General features: G+C 44.4%; 1 protein-coding gene across 4 annotated transcripts in view; it reads right to left on the bottom strand.

Annotated features, from left to right (window-relative positions):
• Nucleotides 1-14,908: 14,908 nt before the first annotated feature.
• The window catches only part of OGT (O-linked N-acetylglucosamine (GlcNAc) transferase), a 257,459-nt gene continuing 252,098 nt past the window's right edge, over nt 14,909-20,269 (bottom strand). For all 4 annotated transcript variants that reach the window (XM_030208828.1, XM_030208829.1, XM_030208830.1 and 1 more), the window contains 2 exons: nt 16,954-17,077; nt 14,909-16,365 (listed from right to left, as the gene is read on the bottom strand). In XM_030208828.1, coding sequence (XP_030064688.1) covers nt 16,191-16,365; nt 16,954-17,077 — 299 coding nt within the window. In that variant the 3' untranslated portion in view covers nt 14,909-16,190. The remainder of the gene's footprint in view (nt 16,366-16,953; nt 17,078-20,269) is intronic.

Raw genomic sequence — 20,269 nt, 5'->3', positions numbered from 1 at the left:
TTTGTGGTTTTATTCTCTGAGGCAGTGGTGAGAAGTTATGATTCTGCACAGTCCTATAAGTTGCTTTAATTGTATCTAATTCTTGCATTACTTTATAGAGCTCTTGTTTTAAAGTAGATAGCTGAAGACAGATAGGACAAGCTTTAAGTTTCCAGATGATTTGCCTTGAAACTAAAGCAGCACAATTATTGCAGAGAATAAAAGTCATCCTGATTGGTTGAAATGGGTATGAACAGGTGTACTATGTTGGAGTATCGGCCTGCAAGACTGCCTGTGTATGACTGAGGAGTAAAGTTAATGACGTTTGATTTGTCTATAAATGTGTGGAAAACCCTGGGGTGGGTGGGTTGTGGGGAGGTGGGTATTATAAGTCCCAAAGTGTCAGCTAAGTGCTGCTATCAAGGGAATTCTCTAGCTTAATGGACCCAAATGGTAGTGTCTGATCAAGGACCTTACAGTTTATTTAACTTTTAAAACTGCCCTAGATATTAATAACTTTCCTTTTAAATAAATCTAGATATTGCCAATAATTCTAGCAGTTTCAGCTATGTAAAAATGCCCCTCCCCTTTATCAGAGCTTGGCAGGAACAGAAAGAAAGAAAGAGAGGTTTCCCAGTGCTAATTAAATTGATTAAGCAACAAGCCTTAAAAATTTAGGACAAAATATCAGGTAGTTTCTCACCTAAGCCAGTCAATTTGAGAAGTAAGGAATTTAGGGGTCAGAATAAACCTGTCCTTTTTGCAGGAGCTTCATGCTTTGCAAAGAAATACTCTATATGTTCCTCTAATCTTCTTGGTCACATTGATCAGAAGTGCTTGAAGTGAATAGGGTGCCAGATCTTTGCTCCTTGGAGGCTGGTGCACCCCCCTCAGATGTCAAGGAGGGTAAGCCACCCTCCTATCAGGGAAACTTCAAGCAGCACATATAAGCGCACCAGTGACCTCAATGCCTCAAACAGGATCAATGTCAGTGTGCGCTGGCCTCCGCCTAACATACCACATCTGCAGCCCTCAGCACCGATGATGAGAAGAAAAAACTGAGAAGCTTGGTAATACAGAAATCTAGAGAACAAAAGAAAAAACAGTATTACCACAGTACAAGTACCTTGATTTTATGTATTAAAATACCTGATATGGCCACATTTTATCCCCGGGCTGTGTGAAGGGTTTAAAGCAAAATGATAATATAGTCTATAGTAAAATAACCTCAAGTTCTTAAACTTTGTCAAACCATTACAAAAAAAAACAACAACTTGTAGTGTTCTAGTCAGGGTAGGACTAGGGATTGCTTCTGCCACTGGAACCAACTTTTCAAAATGGATTTAGGGTACTCAAATCAGCATCCATTCTATAAGGAATCACCTAGTTTTAGGCATCAGGAATGCACATCACCTGTTATTGAATATGAATTGGCAAAAAAGTATGCACCATATTTTGATGGCATGTACTTTCCCAGCAGGAATGTGCATGGATGGAAATTGGGCACAGCATGAGTGCAACCTGCAAATATGCACATAAATTATAGTAGTCTATAATTTGCACATGTTCTGGCTAACATCTAGGCTTGAGCATTTGTATCAGCCATAGGGCAGGGGTAAGTGATTGTACCTTAAATGTTGACATTTTCTGCCATTTGTGCTAGTATTCTGTAAAGAAAAGTAGGTGCCCTACTTTTCTTTATAGAATAGCCTTGGAAGAGACGTTTGTTCATCCTCTTACGTTCAGCACTTTGTTATAGAAACACCCTCATGACTTATGGGGGGGGGGGGGGGGGGGGGGGGGAGAGACACACCATTATAGCAATACTCTTCTTATTCATGGTACCCTGTACAGCCATTCAGATCACACATTCCAAAAGCTAGCCCTGAGCTAAGTCAGGAGTTAAACAGCAGAGCAGTACTAGGAGTGAGAAAGGAAGCCAGGGCTCAATAGCTAAGCCAAGAGGGAAACCAAACCAAGCAGCACATATACAGTGAAACCTCGTTTTTTGTCGATAATTCGTCCGAAAACTACCGAGGCAACAAGCAATTTTTCTTTTAAATGAATAAAAAAAAGACTAGTGTATAGAATGAACATTTAACATGGCATTTACCTTTCTGAAAACTCTTCTTGGTGTATGGAAGATGGAGAGAGGAGCAGAGATTATTGTTTGGAAGGGGGATCACCCTCCATAAGGACACTATCTGGGGGGGGGGGGGTCACTTCCCTTCTTGTTCTTTTGCCACTAGTACCAGCTTCTGGGGGGGGGGGTCACTTCCCCTCTTGTTCTTTTGCCACTAGGACCAGCTTCTGGGGGGGGTCACTTCCCTTCTTGTTCTTTTGCCACTAGGACCAGCTTCAGAGCCTGTGGACCGATGCCGCACAAGAAATGTGTCCAAAGAGGTTTGTTTCTGTCGCCTCTAAGATTTGCCTAAAATGGGGCAACACATTATCATTGAACAAGTTGCAGACACAGCTTGCAACAGCTTTGTCTGGGTGATTTTTCTCCACAAACACCTGTACTTTACTCCACATGGAGAGGATGTCCTTAATCTCTGAAGAAGGCACATTCTCTACTGTTTCTTCCTCATTATCCAAAGCAACTTCTTCATCTGCCGTCTGTTGCATTTCTAAATGAAGGTCTTGCAGCTCTTCAGTGGTGAGTTCTTCTCTGTGGTCATCCACCAACTCTTCCACATCCTCACCACTCACCTCTAAACCCGTGGAATTACCTAAATGAACAATTGACTGCACAACATGTGTAGGGTCATCAGGTGAAAGATCTAACCCTTCTAAATCTCTCTCGTGCACACATCCTTGCCATAATTTCTTCCATCCACAGACTGGGTGGACCTTGCAGGTCTTTTTCTGCCATCATCTACTATGTTACTATGTTATCATCCTGGATGTCACTCCCTGCAAAGCCTTATCTATGAGGCTGATGCAGTTGAGAATGTTGAAATGGTTTTCCAGAACTCTCTTAAGGACAATTCTGTATATGATGTCACCGGACTACAAAAACACAAAGAAATTATACCATCTCGTAAACAAACTACTAGACACAATGCCGGTCACCACAACTAACACTGACATCCCATCTGCAGATAACCTTGCTAAATATTTAAATGAAAAAAAATCGCAAACCTACGCAAAACCCTACCTCAGAACCTCATGGACATAGCATTAATGGTCTAGACCCAATCCCTGGTGAATACCCTGCTGACTGAATATGGTCAAATTTCGCGCTCCTCAGCGCCGACCCAGTTACCCAGGCGATTAAAAAAATACTCCAACAGCTACTGTCAACTGGACACCTGCCCCAGATACCTAATACAATCTGCCCCCCATCGCTTCATAATAGATCTCACATCCCACTTAAACTTCATGCTTCAGCACGGTATCTACCCTAAAGAAAAGGGCAACATCCTGCTCACCATAATACCAAGACACCAAGAAAAATACAAATGACATTACCAACTATCGCCCAGTAGCATCTAACCATTAGTAGTCAAACTAATGGAAGGCCTGGTGACCAAACAACTCAATGACTACATAAGCAAATTCACTATACTACATGAGTCACAATCAGGATTTCGACCCCTACACAGCACCGAAACAGTACTACTTACTCTCCTAACCAAATTCAAGCAGGAAATAGCAATAGGCAAGAGCATTCTCCTCCTCCAATTTGACATGTCAAGTGCGTTCGACATGGTTAACCATAACATACTACTAAGACTCCTAGAATACCTTGGAATCGGTGGTGGCACTCTCAATTGGATCAAGGGTTTTCTAATCACAAGAACATATCGTCACCGTGGAAACCAGACTACGGAGTACCGCAAGGATTACCACTATCACCAATCCTTTTCAACCTTATGATGACTCCACTAGCCAAGGCCTCATCCACCCAAGGCCTTAACCCATTTATCTACGCTGATGACATTACACTATATATCCCCTACAAACATGATTTGGCAGAAATCACCAATGAAATCAAGCTCAGCTTAAACATCATGAACTCATGGGCAAATGCATTCAAATTAAAACTCAATACAGAAAAAGCACACTGCCTCATCATCTCATCCCAATACAATACATACAAACCCACAAACATTTAACACCCCAGTACACCCTCCCTATCTCAGACAGCCTGAAAATTCTCAGAGTAACAATCGATTCCATATCATCATGCTGATCAATCCATAGACTGGTGGGTTGTGTCCATCTACCAGCAGGTGGAGATAGAGAGCAATCCTTTTGCCTCCCTATATGTGGTCATGTGCTGCCGGAAACTCCTCAGTATGTTCTCTATCTCAGCAGGTGGTGGTCACACACAGCAGCAGCTCTGGCTAGGTCTCCAAGCCTAATGTTTAGGTTTTGTTGAGTACCTGGGGTTGAGGGCTCTTCTTGAGCAAGTGCAAACCTGGTGGCGCCAGGTCCCTCCTTTTCTCCCCCTCCCGCTGGCTCCATTAAAAAAAAAAAAAAAAATTTTGTACGTCCTTAAAGGCGTTTATTTCGACGTTTATTTAAACGTTTATTGCAGCTACTCACTGGGACACCAGGTCGTTACAGCTCGGAGCGAGAAGCAGGTAATTTTTACCTTTTTATAGCGGGCAGGGGGTTCCCCGATCGATCTCCACGTGGCCTATGGCGTCGGAGGGCGAGGGCGCGAAGAATCGCTCCCCGGACCGCGTGTGTGCTTCTAGCGGGGGTCTTAAAGTCTGATTCGCCCTTGTTGGGTGTCAGTTCGGAGGCCGGTCAGTGTCCCGGGTCTTCCTCCGATGCGGCGGTTTTCCCCGCCATAAACGCCCATCCCCCGCTGCTCGCCTCCGCCATCTTGGCCGGCCACTCTGCTCGGACGGCTTCTTCTTGGGCCGCCCTTGAGCTGGGAAACGTTAATGCCATGGCCGCCCTTGATTTGGGCGACGGCAAAAAAGCTGCTAAAGCGCCGTTCTTCCCGCGCGGCTCCTTCGCGGACTGTCGCGCCGGACGCCATCTTGGATGCGCAGCATGTTCCTCCCCCGCTCTTGCGAGCGCCGGTTGAGGGTGCGTCTAGGGCTGTGGCCCAGGCTGCTGAAGTGCAGTCTGGGGGGTTTCTCCCCCGAGTTTATTTTGCTGCTGCATCAGGCCTTCATTATGCAAAACGCTGCCCCTGCTCCCTTGTCCGATAAAGGGGTTGAGGCCCCCAGAAGTAAACGCCCTCGGGTGGATTCCCGGGCCTTAGAGGACGCTGTTTCCTCTGATGTAGATGAGGGCAGCGTATCTGAGTTCTCCCAACGGTCCTTTGGGGATTCCTTGGAGGAGACGGATTCCCGCTCGGATGGAGCGGATGACCCCTCTGCAGCGCGGATCTTTCGCTCAGAGGATTTGCCCAACCTGTTAGTGCAGGCCATGAGCATTTTGAAGATTTCCTCTCCAGAGGACGTCTCTCCCTCAGCCCCCGTTGGCTCCGCCATTATGCTGGAGACGAAGCGCCCGCCTAGAACCTTCCACGTGCATGATGCCATGCACACCTTAATTTCGGCTCAATGGGATGTCCCGGAAGCGAGCCTCAAAGTGGCTAGGGCTATGTCCCGCCTCTATCCTTTGCCTGAAAGTGAACGGGAGGCCTTTCTTTGGCCTACTATGGATTCTTTAATCACTGCGGTGACTAAGAAAACGGCATTGTCGGTGGAAGGTGGCACGGCCCTAAAGGACGCCCAAGACAGAAGATTGGAGGCTGCCTTAAGGTCGTCCTTCGAGGCGGCTGCCTTAAGTTTGCAGGCATCAGTTTGCGGCTCCTATGTGGCCAAGGCGTGCCTGACGATTGTGCAGCGGGCTTCCCCCTCGGATCCTTCCTTGAGGGCTGATTGGCCGGCCCTGGAATCGGGCTTGGCTTATTTGGCAGACTTACTGTATGATGTCTTGAGAGCCTCGGCTAAAGGTATGGCTCAGTCTCTGCGCGGCGGTGGCTTTGGCTGAAACATTGGTCTGCTGACCACGCCTCTCTAAGTCCCGCCTGGCTAAGTTGCCTTTTAAAGGCAAGCTGCTCTTTGGGGTTGAGCTGGACAAAATTGTGACCGATCTCGGCACGTCTAAGGGCAAGAGGTTACCAGAGGTCAGGGCTCGGGCCAGTGCTCGCCCCGGTATCTCCAGAGGACGGTTTCAGGAAGCCCGTCGGTACCGCCCGGGCAAGTCGGGCTCCTCTGCCCCCTCTTCCTTCAAGAGGAACTTCTCCCCCAAGCAGCATTCCTTTCGCAGAGACCGCCGTCCCGGAGGTGCACCCTCCGGTCCTCCCCCAGGGTCTCGTACCCAATGACGGGATCCTGGTCCATGCGCCAGTGCAGATTGGAGGACGCATGTCCTCATTTCTGGGCGAGTGGACCAGGGTAACTTCAGACGCTTGGGTGCTGAAAGTCATCAGAGACGGCTACAAGCTAGAGTTCTGCCAACCCTTAAGAGACGGGTTTGTACTCTCTCCCTGCAAGTCTCCGGTCAAAGCTGTAGCAGTGCAGCAGACCTTGGACAATCTGATCCACCTGGGTGCGGTCGTTCCGGTGCCAGAAAATCAGCTTGGCAAGGGACGTTACTCCATTTACTTTGTGGTACCAAAGAAAGGAGGTTCTGTACGGCCTATCCTCGACCTCAAAGGGGTCAATCGGGCCTTGAAAGTTCGGCACTTTCGCATGGAGACTCTCCGCTCTGTTATAGCGGCAGTGAAGGCAGGGGAGTTCCTGGCATCCTTGGACATCAAGGAAGCGTACTTGCATATTCCCATCTGGCCTCCTCATCAACGCTTTCTGCGTTTTGCAGTCCTGGGCCGACACTTCCAGTTCAGAGCCCTCCCGTTCGGGTTGGCTACTGCTCCGCGGACCTTCTCCAAAGTAATGGTGGTCATCGCGGCCTTCCTGCGAAAGGAAGGAGTACAAGTCCATCCTTATTTGGACGACTGGTTGATCCGAGCCCCCTCTTATGCAGAGTGCGGCAAAGCTGTGGACCGGGTGATTGCTCTTTTGAGCTCCCTGGGGTGGATCATCAACTGGGAGAAAAGCCAGCTGCGCCCGACTCAGTCCCTGGAGTATCTGGGAGTTCGATTCGACACCCAAGTGGGCAGAGTGTTCCTGCCGGACAATCGGATTGTCAAACTTCAGGCTCAGGTGGACCAGTTCCTAGTAGCCTCTCCGCTTCGGGCTTGGGACTATGTGCAGCTGTTGGGCTCTATGACGGCCACGATGGAAGTAGTGCCCTGGGACAGGGCTCATATGAGACCACTACAACACTCTCTGCTGCAGCGCTGGACTCCAGTGTCGGAGGATTATGCTGTGCGCCTTCCCTTGGACCCAGCAGTGCGCAAGGCGCTGAGCTGGTGGCTGAAGACAGACAAGTTGTCTGCAGGGATGCCTCTTGTGACCCCGGAGTGGATTGTCGTCACGACGGACGCCTCTTTGATGGGCTGGGGAGCCCACTGCATGGGAAGGACAGCGCAGGGGCAAAGTGGTCTATCAACCTCCTGTCGGACAATGCCACGGCTGTGGCCTATGTCAACCGCCAGGGAGGTACCAAGAGCGCCCCTCTAGCCAAGGAAGCCATGAATCTATGCCAGTGGGCGGAAGCGAACCTGGAACAGCTGTCAGCGGCCCACATTGCCGGAGTCATGAATGTCAAGGCGGACTTTCTCAGTCGCCATACCTTGGATCCCGGAGAGTGGCAGCTATCGGCTCAGGCGTTCTTGGACATCACGAAGCGCTGGGGCCAACCGAGCCTAGATCTGATGGCGTCATCGGCCAATTGCCAAGTGCCGCGCTTTTTCAGCAGAGGACGGGACCCTCGATCTCTGGGAGTAGATGCTCTTCTCCAACAGTGGCCGACACAGGAGCTTCTCTATGTGTTCCCGCCCTGGCCCATGTTGGGCAGGGTACTAGACCGGGTGGCAAAGCATCCGGGCCGAATAATCCTGGTGGGTCCGGACTGGCCCAGACGTCCCTGGTATGCGGACTTGATCAGGCTCTCAGTGGACGACCCTCTGCGGCTGCCAGTGGAGCAGGGCCTGTTGCATCAGGGTCCCGTGGTGATGGAGGATCCCTCCCCCTTTGGTCTTACGGCCTGGCTATTGAGCGGCAGCGTCTGAGGAAGAAGGGCTTCTCAGACAAGTCATCGCCACTATGCTGAGAGCGAGGAAGCGCTCTACTTCTACTGCTTACGCCAGGGTTTGGCGTACCTTTGCAGCGTGGTGTGAAGCAGGCTCACTTTCTCCCTTCACTGCTCCAATTTTTTCAGTGCTGGCGTTCCTGCAAGAAGGTCTGGAGAAAGGCCTGTCGCTTAGTTCCCTTAAAGTCCAGGTAGCGGCTCTGGCTTGCTTCAGGGGCCGCCTGAAGGGTGCTTCCCTGGCTTCGCAGCCAGATGTGGTACGTTTTCTCAAGGGAGTTAATCACCTGCGCCCTCCTCTGCACTCAGTGGTGCCTACGTGGAATCTCAACCTGGTGCTAAGAGCCTTGCAGAAGCCGCCTTTTGAACCCTTGTCGAGGGCATCTCTGAAAGACCTGACGTTGAAAGCAGTCTTTTTGGTGGCTATCACTTCAGCCAGAAGAGTTTCCGAGCTCCAGGCACTCTCATGTCGAGAGCCTTTTCTGCAGTTCACTGAGGCAGGAGTGACTATTCGCACAGTGCCTTCCTTCCTGCCCAAGATTGTTTCTCGCTTCCATGTGAATCAGCAGCTCTGTCTCCCTTCCTTTCGTAGGGAGAACTACCCAGAGGAATACTCTGCTCTCAAATATCTGGATGTGAGACGAGTCATCAGATACTTGGAAGTGACCAATGATTTCCGGAAATCGGATCATCTGTTTGTCCTGTTTGCAGGTCCTCGTAAGGGTCTGCAGGCTGCTAAGCCTACAGTGGCAAGATGGGTCAAGGAAGCCATTGCGGCGGCTTATGTGGCCGCGGGGAAGGTGCCGCCTATCCAGCTGAAGGCTCACTCCACTAGAGCTCAGGCGGCCTCGATGGCAGAGGCCGGGTCCGTCTCCTTGGAAGAGATTTGCAAGGCGGCAACTTGGGCATCGGCCCATACCTTCTCCAGGCATTACCGCTTGACTGTGGCTGCTCGGGCGGAGGCCCGGTTTGGAGCTTCAGTGTTGCGGTCAGGGATTTCAATGTCCCACCCTGGGTGAGTACTGCTTCGGTACATCCCACCAGTCTATGGATTGATCAGCATGATGATATGGAAGGTAAAATTATGTATCATACCTGATAATTTTCTTTCCATTAATCATAGCTGATCAATCCATAGCCCCTCCCAGATATCTGTACTGTTTATATTCTGGTTGCATTTCAGGTTCAAGTTTAGTCTTCAGTTCCTGTTCAGGAGGACTTCGTGTTCAAGTTTTTTCAATTGGATTCTTCAAGAGTTGAGACGAGTTTGTGTTACAGTGAGCTGCTGCATTCCTCTCCCCTCCGTTTTACGGGGCTGGATTGAGACAAATTCTGCCGGCGCTCCCTCCCGCTTCGTGTGGCTGTAGGGCAGCTTTGTACCCCTCCCGCTTCGGCGGTGTTAGGGTCAGTCAGCTCCTCCCGCGGTTGCGGTTGCAGGATAAGCCAGATCCCCCCGCATCGGCGGGGTGGTGTCCCTCCCCCGCTCCGCGGGGATGAGCTGGATGGACTCCCCTCCCCCACTTGTGTGGGGATGAGCTGGGTTAATTCCCCTCCCCCATTTCGGCGGTGGTGAGCTGGGCAGAGTGTCCCTTTGTGGGTGTAATTCTCTAAGTGCTGAGTCCTGCGGATGGAGCTTGGATATCGACATACTGAGGAGTTTCCGGCAGCACATGACCACATATAGGGAGGCAAAAGGATTGCTCTCTATCTCCACCTGCTGGTAGATGGACACAACCCACCAGTCTATGGATTGATCAGCTATGATTAATGGAAAGAAAATTATCAGGTATGATACATAATTTTACCTTGTAACCTCTTACTAGAGACCCAAGCGAAATCCACCATAAAGAAAATGTTTTCCTCAATGTGGAAACTCAAACACGTGAAACCATTCTTCCTGAGGGAAATATTTCGTAATCTGATACAATCAATGGTACTAAGCCACGCAGACTACTGTAATGGAATCTATGCGGGATGCAAGGATCAAATCATTAAAAAAACTCCAGACCACCCAAAACACAGCAGCCAGGCTTATATTTGGAAAAATGCGTTTTGACAGCGCCAAACTACTCCGAGAAAAACTGCACTGGCTACCAATCAAAGAATGTATCACTTTTAAAATCTGCACGACTGTTCATAAAATTATTTAAGGCGAGGCACCTGGATACATGACAGACCTTATCGTCGATCTTACCTAAACCTCCACTACCCAAGCAACAAAGGACTCAAATACAAATCCACCTATGCATCTAGCTTTTCCTACTTAAGCGCACAATTATGGAACGCACTGCCAAAAGCAGTAAAAACTAAGCTAGACCACCTAAATTTCCGGAAAGCACTAAAGACAGTCCTGTTCAGAAGAGCATAACCCACCGACCCAACATAAAAAAAACACCTGGACACCTGCGACACAATATAACCATAGACCGTAACTGACATTACCCGACTCTTCTTCCCCCTCTAAGTTCCCCCCAATTGCACCTACCATACATGTACCTTATCACCTTGTATTTGTTCAGACCGGAACTGGCTAACGCCGTTAACGGTAATATGTAAGCCACATTGAGCCTGCAAAAAGGTGGGAAAACGTGGGATACAAATGTAACAAATAAATAAATAAATAAATATACCACCTTTCTGTGGTTACATTCAAGTTATGATCTGAAGTTGTGAACTGGACTGAAAACTGGTTTCAGGGATCAGTTCTGGGACCAATTCTATCCAACATATTTGTGTGCGACATTGCTGAGGGTTTGAAGAAAACGTTTGCCTTTTTGCTGACACCAATAAGATTTGCTACAGAGCAGACACCCACAGAGGATGTGGGCATGAGAAAGGGATCTACAAAAATTAGAAGAATGGTTGAATATTTAGCAGTTAAAATTTAATGCAAAGTGATGCACTTGGGGTGTAAAAATCCAGAACAGCTGTAAGCTCTAGTGGGTGAGAGACTGATGTGAACAGACACCTTGGGATGATAATGTTAGAAGATCTCAAAACAACAAGACAAAGCAATGCCCTAGCTAGAAGAACACTAGGCTGCATAAGAGGCATAAACAGCAGGAAAAAAGGAGGTATTGGTGTCCCTGTAAAGTCTGGGAGGCCCCACTTGGAGTATCATGTTCAGTTTTGAAGGCAGTCTCTCTCTAAGGACACAAAAAGACGAGGCAGTCCAAGAGGAAGGCAACAAAAATGGTACAAGGTTTGCACCATAAGATGTATGAGAAAAAACGGGAAGAGGAGAGAGGGAGGAGATATAATATAGACATTTAAGTACTTGAAAGATTAATATGCAAAACTTTTCCAGAGATGTGGAGGCAGAAGAACTAGAGGACATGAATTGAGGTTGCACGGCAGTAGACTTAAAGGTCATGTCAAGAAAAGCAAAGTTACTCACCTGTAGCATGTGTTCTCCGAGGACAGCAGGCCAAGTATTCTCACAGCTGGGCAATGTTATCCAAAGGAGTCCAATGTGGACGCTGACTAGCAAGATGAAGAACTTTCTAGCAGCATCCCACCACACATGCGCTTGTGCCTTCCCTCCCAATGCGTGAGCGCAGGTCAGTCAGTCATTGTAAAATGCTAAAGAATACAACTCCAAGGGGAGGTGGGCGGGTATATACGAATACTTGGCCTGTTGTCCTCAGGGAACACCAACTACAGGAAAGTAACTTTGCTTTCTCAGAGGACAAGCAGGCCACTGTACTCTTACAGCTGGAAATCCTTAGCTACCAAGCTCACCGAAAAAAAACACAGCTAGGACAATAGGGACTCGAAACATCAAAGACTGTTAGTCAATTAACCTAAAACAATTTGCTTACTAGTTGTGGAGGTGCAGCCTAGGACAGAACAAATTCTGCAGGACTGCTTGCCGATCACAGCCAAATTAAACTCCTCAATTATGTAACTGAAAAAGGGGCTCCAGCCCAAAAAGGGTCTAGCAAAATGTGAATAATAAACATTAAGAGCCAAAAAAACCCCTAAAAGAATAAAGTAAATAAGTACTATTAGAAAGCACTGTGAGGACAACACAATGACATGTCCTCCCTGCTCCACGGAAAAACAAAAACTGAGGGACCCGCGCTCACATCAGGTGGGTAGGCACCAATGCATGCATGGTGGGATGCTCCTAGAAAGTTCTTCATCTCACTAGTCAACGTCTGCACCGGGCTCTGATGATGTCAGCCAGCTGTGAGAATACAACGGCCTGCTTGTCCACTGAGAATACTGGTGGATGCCTGGAATACCCTTTCAGGAGGGATGGTGGAGTAAATAAAACAGAGAGAATTAAAAAAAAAAAAATGCGTGGGATAAACTCAAAGGTTGCCTAAACAGAAGGATGGAAACAAAACATGTTATTGCAATATTATGTTAGACAAGAGTAGTTGGAAGCTAAGGCCAGAGTTGGATGGACTTCTACAGTCTGTGTCCCGCAAATGGCAAAAGACAGATGAAGATCTAGTCTGCATATTCCATATCAGTATTATCTGCTATGAGTGCGGGTGCTGTGCATCTCAAAGGGGAGGAGAAAGCATCTTAAGGTTGAGATTAGCAAGTTAAATACTATTAGCAATACCTTTGGTTATAAAAAAAAAAATTGTCCCAAGACTGCACCGTATTTGACTACCTACACGTGGATGGCATGATTGCAAATTGCCAACCAATGTTTAAGCATGAATGACTATAACCTGCACAGAGTGGCGGGTGCAGCTTTACCTTGTTGGGCACACTGGATTGACTGTGCAGGTCTTTATCTGCTGTGTTATACTCTATAATAGACTCGCGTTTTACTGCATTTGGTACATATGGATTATCCCCCTCCCCCACCACCATTAAAGTCAAATTAAATAAAGATCTTCTTACCTTCTCGAACTTCCATTTAATTATTCAGAGTATTGTTATTCTATGCTTCGATTACTATAATGGCCTACTTCTGGCCTTGCGTGGGAACTTTTTAAGCTGCCTTGCAGATTGCTCAAAACGCTGCAGCCAGAGTCTTTTATGGCTATTTCTGGTATACACGTCACTTCTATTTTAAAAACGCTACTCGTATTAGAGGATTACTTTTAAAACTTTAATATTAGAAGTGCGAAATAATCTGTTTTCTCCTGTTCTATCCTTTGTGAGTATACCGACCTGCAAGACCTTTAAGATCCTCTAATGCTAACTTTTGGAAATGCCATCTTTTCAGGTTATCAAGCTAGATGAACATCATAAGTTTTCTTTTAAAGTTGAGGGACCAAAATTGTGGAATGAGTTGTCTATGTACATAAGGTCTTTGAAGACCCTAGCTCAATTTAGGAGGGAGCTTAAAACATTTTCTTAGAAGCATTTGGCGACCAACAAATCTCTGATTAGTTATGAGTTATATCTGCTTTGGTAAACTAGTGAGTAATGTGTAGTTGATGTTAGTTTGCTTACTGTGTTAGAGTCGTATAGTACGTATGTGATGGTTATTTATTTTTTTATGATTTTGGCGACCAACAAGTCTCTGTTTAGTTGTGTGTCATATCTGCTTTGGTAAACTGGTGAGTAATGTGTAGTTGATGTTAGTTTGCCTACTGTATGTACAGTCCTTGTGTAGTACATATGTGATGGTTATTCTTTTATGATTTGCCATTTCAGCACTATGAATGTACTTACTGTAAACAGCCCAGAGCTCTATGGATTGTACAGGTTATAAATATTTTAAATAAATGCATAAACCATATTAGCAGCTATTGGTTTATCCAGTCATTCATAAACGCATTCTATTCCTTCCTGGTGACATTAGCTTGTTCAAAAAGTCCTTTGCTGCTTGATACAAAAATTATCTATTCTTTCAAATGAAATCTTCAGCCTTGGTGGGAAATGCAGGATGCTGTGAATATTTTTCTTGAATCAATTTGAACATATTGGGCCAAACTCCTTATACTGAAAGGCAGTAGCAATGTGATCCTGAAAATTAAAATAGGATACTGATATTTCAATTCACAGTTCTAGTGCTAATTTCAATTAATATTTGCAGTCTGTCTTTATTTGTATACTTCACTCCATTCTGAGCCCTAGGAGTAGCAGCCTAGTGGTTAGAACAGGCTGAGAACCAGGGAACCTGCACATTCAAATCTAGCAGCCATTTCTTGCTCACAGTCCAAACAGAGAGGCAAGGTCTTACACAGTTATGATAAAAAAAAAAAAAAACACCCCCCACCCCCCCCCCCCCAAAAAAAAAAAAAAAAAACCCCTAACTAACCCCAAGTCCTAAATTGAATAATTTATTAAAAAGACATTAAACCCAACATGGCCATGTTTCAGAGGCACATGGCCAACTTCAGGGGTTATATACAATGATGGTAAATGTCTTTTTCAATGAAAACATATGCTGGGACCAACTTCAAAATGATATGGTCCTAACCTCCCTTCAATACACAGTCCACGATAGCAGTGGGCCAAACAGTGCTGGAACGTCACAAAGTCTTATGTCCAAACAAAGAAAAGCTTTATGCATTAAGTTCTAAGTTATGCTGTTGTGTTCTCTAGAGTAATATACTGTCTTGGTTAGATGGAGAGAAACAGTATTCAGTATTCTAAATGGTGCTAAGTATAAAAAAGGGAAACTAAGCTCTGTGTATCCTTCGTACATAAGTATAATTTGTACATTAATTGCTTACTAGACCATTCATGCAGAATTAATCCTGAAATCCAAGTCACCATGCAAACTTAGCAGGAATTTGAGAAATTCCTATAAAGTTCATAAATATCTCGGTACTAGCTCCAATAACATCACTCATATGTTCAGTCACATCTTGAAGAAATGACACAATGTTGAAGGCAGAATCATTATTTAATGAGCAACTAATTGAAACACTTACCTCTGATTGTTTCTGCTGAATGGAATACAAGAACGGAATTGTTTAAAATTCAAAATTACATAAATGAGAATTGAAAAAGAAATGTCCATGCCCACCGCATATATACACACACACACACACACACACACACACACACACAAAATCACAAGGGCTACAACCAGATCTGGCTTTCAGGGTAAACAAAATATACAAAGTATCCCAATTTTTACACTACATCTATGTAACCCTATGAATATATTCTCCAGTTCTGTTTTGTTTTCTGAAAAATCAGGCACCCACCAAAGAGGAGCAGGACTGCACAAACTCACCTACCTCTGCTGGGAGACTGAGAAATACTGAGGTCAGGGTTGCACAGTCCCTTATACAGGTGTCACTAGTCAGAAGTTCTCAGTCTCCCTCTGCTGGTAGGCTTGCACTTAACCCATTCGTCGGGAACGGTCTGGAGCAGATAATAAGTAAGAAAACTTTACCTACTTTTTCAAGTTTCAAGAACTTTATGTATTGACTTGCTATTTCTTGAAAGTTTTGTTGATTCTGATTTGCTATTTCTTGAAAGTATTGATTCTGACTAGTCCATTTGGGAAAATTTTATTCTTGTTAATAGAAGCTGCTGTTCAAGAAACCAAATTATGTACAATGTTAAAAATGTGTAGAAGCAAAAATCACTAAACATGAGATAATTTTGGTAACAGCAGATGCCAAGCAGCAAATGAATGGTAACAAGAAATAAGTGACTTATAAAACCTATAAGAAAAAAAAAAAGTCCATTCACCAGTAGTTTCCAGATCTGTCTGCGCCATCTACACAGTTTTAAGAAACAAGGAACAGTCTCGCTCATACACATACATAAATATACATACACACGTATAGATATCCAAAATCAAACATTTAAAAGCTCATATTCCAAATTTAAGGAGACATAAATCATACGAACAAGGGACTCAGTTCATGAAAACATAATTTGCAGGAAGCCTGCATAGTTCACAGGGAGTGTTCCAGTGAAAACTGCTTGAATCAACTCAACATGGATGTATTCACCAAAACCTCAAATAGAGGGATGAGCAGCTGGATTGTATCACAGGAGATTATAACTCTCAGTACCAACTCAGACTGTGCTCTTTATTTTACCATTAGAGACAGACCATCACAAAATCCAAGGTGTTCAAATTAACTCCATTATTTCCTTCAAGGAATTCAGTGTGCCATGGTCCTTAGACTCTCTTGTACAAAGTTTTATGATGAGTCTGTGGTCTCCACTGCCTTGATTAAATGATCAGGTTTGTTGCCAGTAGAATAGCATTCCCACATCTGATGATAAAGCTGCTCCAGATCCATGGTATACTGCTTGGTATTGAAGAGAGAGCTAGATATGCGTTGCTTCCAGACTTTTGCTCGAATCATCTTCAGGCTTTAAAAAAAAACAAACAAACCATGATCAGAATGGACAGACAAATTTTATTTAATGTCAGTACAGTGGTAAGAGTCCATGAAAAAGTGCTGTAAGGGACACTGGGAACATTAATACTTAATTCTGGACCCCATAATGCTTAAGATCTTTATAGAATGCTGGTAAATTGGGGGACTCAGTCCACAGACCCTTGCCCCAGGAGAAGGTCTTGGTCAATTAGGGGAATCAGTCTGCAGACACTGCCCTTGGAGCTTGACAGGGGATCCTTATTCAGCAGGGGAAGGTGACAGAGACCACAGTTCTGGGGCATAGTAATCCTGCTGCATCAGTTCACATGTCTACATCAGCTACTAGAGAAAATCTGAAGGGCAGAAGGCAGCACCAGCGCCTATTAGGCAAATGATGTCTGCTTTTCGCAATTTTTTCACCTGTCTCCATCTGCTGGCAGTGGAACATAACCCACTTGTTGGGACTTATCTGGCATAGACAATAAGGAATATTCATTACCATTCCTCCCTCGAACTAATCAAATCTCATTGCACATGGTTTTGATGCATGTCCTTCAGTTTGCTACATTTGATTACTTACTATTCCAAATCTGTTCCCAATTTCACAGCAACATCTTCATATTCCTGCCTAGTTTTAGCAATAAGTTCAGGACACCCAAGGCAGGTCAGCTGGGAGGCAGCAACTCGAGAAGCAAGTGTTTCTCCTAAAAGCATAAGATGAAAAGTATTAGCAGTAAAAACGTTTGTGACAGAACTAAAGAACAAAGCTAATTATCTCAAAAAAGGTAAATTACTATATAAAGCACAAATATGTAGATATGTGAACAATTAAATGACTTAAGTACCAATTATAGGCTAGTGGGCTAAAATTCCAGTAGGCACAAAATAGTTTATTACTCTTCAAAATGATTTTGAGGGATTCACCCCTTCCCGTGCACTCCGCTCCATGGATAAATCCTTCTTATCTGTTCCCTTCTCCACTACTGCCAACTCCAGACTTTGCGCCTTCTGTCTCGCTGCACCCTACGCCTGGAATAAACTTCCTGAGCCCCTACGTCTTGCCCCATCCTTGGCCACCTTTAAATCTAGACTGAAAGCCCACCTCTTTAACATTGCTTTTGACTCGTAACCACTTGTAAACACTCGCCTCCACCTACCCTCCTCTCTTCCTTCCCGTCCACATTAATTGATTTGATTACTTTATTTATTTTTTGTCTATTAGATTGTAAGCTCTTTGAGCAGGGACTGTCTTTCTTCTATGTTTGTGCAGCGCTGCGTACGCCTTGTAGCGCTATAGAAATGCTAAATAGTAGTAGTAGTAGGATGTGACCTGTTGCTCACCTGTAGTAAAGCTTCCCAAATGACAGGAGTCTATAGTTTAGGACTTAACTTGCAAGGTTCAGAAGCAACTGCCAACTGCTCATTGTCAGCATTTGTTAACTTATTTTGCAATTAAAGGGTAACTGGTAATTCTTGCTCAACAGCAGACAAATAAGACAGATACTGGATTTCAGACTTGATTCTTGGATAAAATCTCACATCTGCACGTGGCCCCTTGGCTACATAGTAAGATATTTACTTGTGTGGTAAGAACAGCAATAGCATATCTATGTTATTACAATGTGCTAATGTCTGCTTATTAGGTGTTCTACTGGTATTATGCAGACATCATACTGTATTATACGTTATTTCATGCTATTATCATTTATCATATTTCTGCTATGATTGTTCTGCAGTGCTGTTAAATGTATTTCTGATAATGTTTCATGTTACTCCTATACAGAAACAAAAAGAAAGCAACACTGGGCCTTCAGGACTGAGATAATCAAAGTCCTTCTTTATTATGCAATGGACCCGACATGGGCCGTGTTTTGGCGCACAAGCGCCTGCATCAGGGATCTGACATAAAAACACAGAAATCAGAAATTATTCATATAATCTGGCTAGCGATGCACTTGTAAAAACAAATAGAAAGTTACTAGACATAAATACATAAGATGATCATATTCCAAAAAAGCGATAAAAGAATAAGTACTTAAATAAAAACATTCAATATCAAAAAAATCATCAAGTCATACAAAAAGGACCAAAATTATTATACAAACAAAAGATACATTCATGAGACAACCTTACCAAAACGTTTTGTGTCCTACAGGTCTGCTTGTGGACATAAAGGGTATAGATAAACAATACGAGAAATATTTCCTAAGAATGGAGAAAAACAAGGGAGGTGGTGGAGATGAAAATGGTAATGGAATTCAAACATGCGTGGGATAAACACAAAGGAATCCTGTTTAGAAGGAATGGATCCATGGAATCTTAGCGGAGATTAGGTGGCGATGCCGGTAACTGAGAAGCAAAATCAGTTTGGGTACACTTCTACGGTCTATGCCCTCTGATCGTGACTGAATAGATATGGATAGGCTTGAGTGTAAATTTTAAGGGACTTCGACATCAGCACTCTTCTTGTACTAAATGTTCTGAAGCTAGGCAGACTACTACGGTTTGTGCCCTGAGAATGGCAAGGACAAATCAAACTCGGGTAGACATATAAAGTATCACATACCATGCAAAATGAGTTTATCTTGTTGGGCAGACTGGATGGACTGTACAGGTCTTTATCTGTCGTCATTTACTAAATCCTACCTGGGAAGATCAGGGAATATAGCTGCTCTGGTTATCAAATATAACTGTTCATAGGGCCTCAGCAAAGATATCTTTCTATCTCTTCTCCCAAACTGCAGAAAAAACCAGAACATTCTAGCTGAATTTTGAGCTCCTGGGCCAAATCAGAGACCAGAACAACAAGTTTTAAAAGTAACTGGCCACATCACTGCAGGTTACCTCTTATCTGTGTTAACTAAAGAAGGAACAATCAGTTCTCTGTAACAGCTTTAAACAAACATACACCACCTGCTGGCTAAACTAAACAAATACACTTCATAAAATTAATACAATTTTACAGGCTTAAAAACCCACTGTTTTGTTACATCCTATTAATAAGTTTCAATTTGCCATTTCCAAGTTTACCTCTGTTACTGTATTTATGCTTATATTTGGTCATTTTACTATTGTTATGCTGTTAACAAAATTGTTTGTTTTACTTTAAACTGCTGTACACTGCCTTGGGTGAATCTTCATAAATGCAGTTAACAGTATAAGAATATAAGAGTAACCATACTGGGTCAGACCAATGGTCCATCTAGCCCTGTATCCTGTTTCCAAACAGTGATCAAAGCCAGGTCAGAAGTACCTGGCAGAAGCCTACATCGTGGAAACATTTCATGTTACAAATCTCAGGGCAAGTAGTTGCTTCCCCATGTCTGTCTCAAAAGCAGACTATGAATTTTTCCTCTAAGAATTTGATCAAACCTTTCTAAAACCCAGATACGCTATCCACTGTTACCACATCCTCCAGTAAAGCGTTCCAGAGCTTAAATATTTGTGAAAAAATATTTCCTCCTATTTGTTTTTAAAGTATTTACATGTAACAATTTCTTGAGTGTCTCCAAGTCTTTGTACTTTTGAAACAAGTAAAAAAATCAATTCACTTCTACTCATTCTACATCAGTCAGGATTTTGTAGACCTCAATCATCTCTCTCCTCATCGTCTCTTTTCCAAGCTGAAGAGACCTAACTTGTTTAGCCTTTCCTCATACGAGAGGAGTTCCATCCCCTTTATCATTTTGGTCGCTCTTCTTTGAACCTTTTCTAATTCCTCTATGTCTTTTTTTAGATACGGCGACCAGAACTGAACGCAATACTCAAGGTGCGGACACACCATGGAGCAATACAAAGGCATTATAGTATTTTCGATCTTATTCACCAACCCTTTCCTAATAACTCCTAGCATCCTGTTTGCTTTTTTGGCCGCCACGGCACACTGAGAAATATAT

The sequence above is a fragment of the Microcaecilia unicolor genome, chromosome 7, assembly GCF_901765095.1.
Source record: "Microcaecilia unicolor chromosome 7, aMicUni1.1, whole genome shotgun sequence".
Taxonomy (NCBI): domain Eukaryota; kingdom Metazoa; phylum Chordata; class Amphibia; order Gymnophiona; family Siphonopidae; genus Microcaecilia; species Microcaecilia unicolor.
The sequence above is the reverse complement of the archived record's forward strand: the minus strand, read 5'-3'. Positions and strand labels throughout refer to the sequence as shown.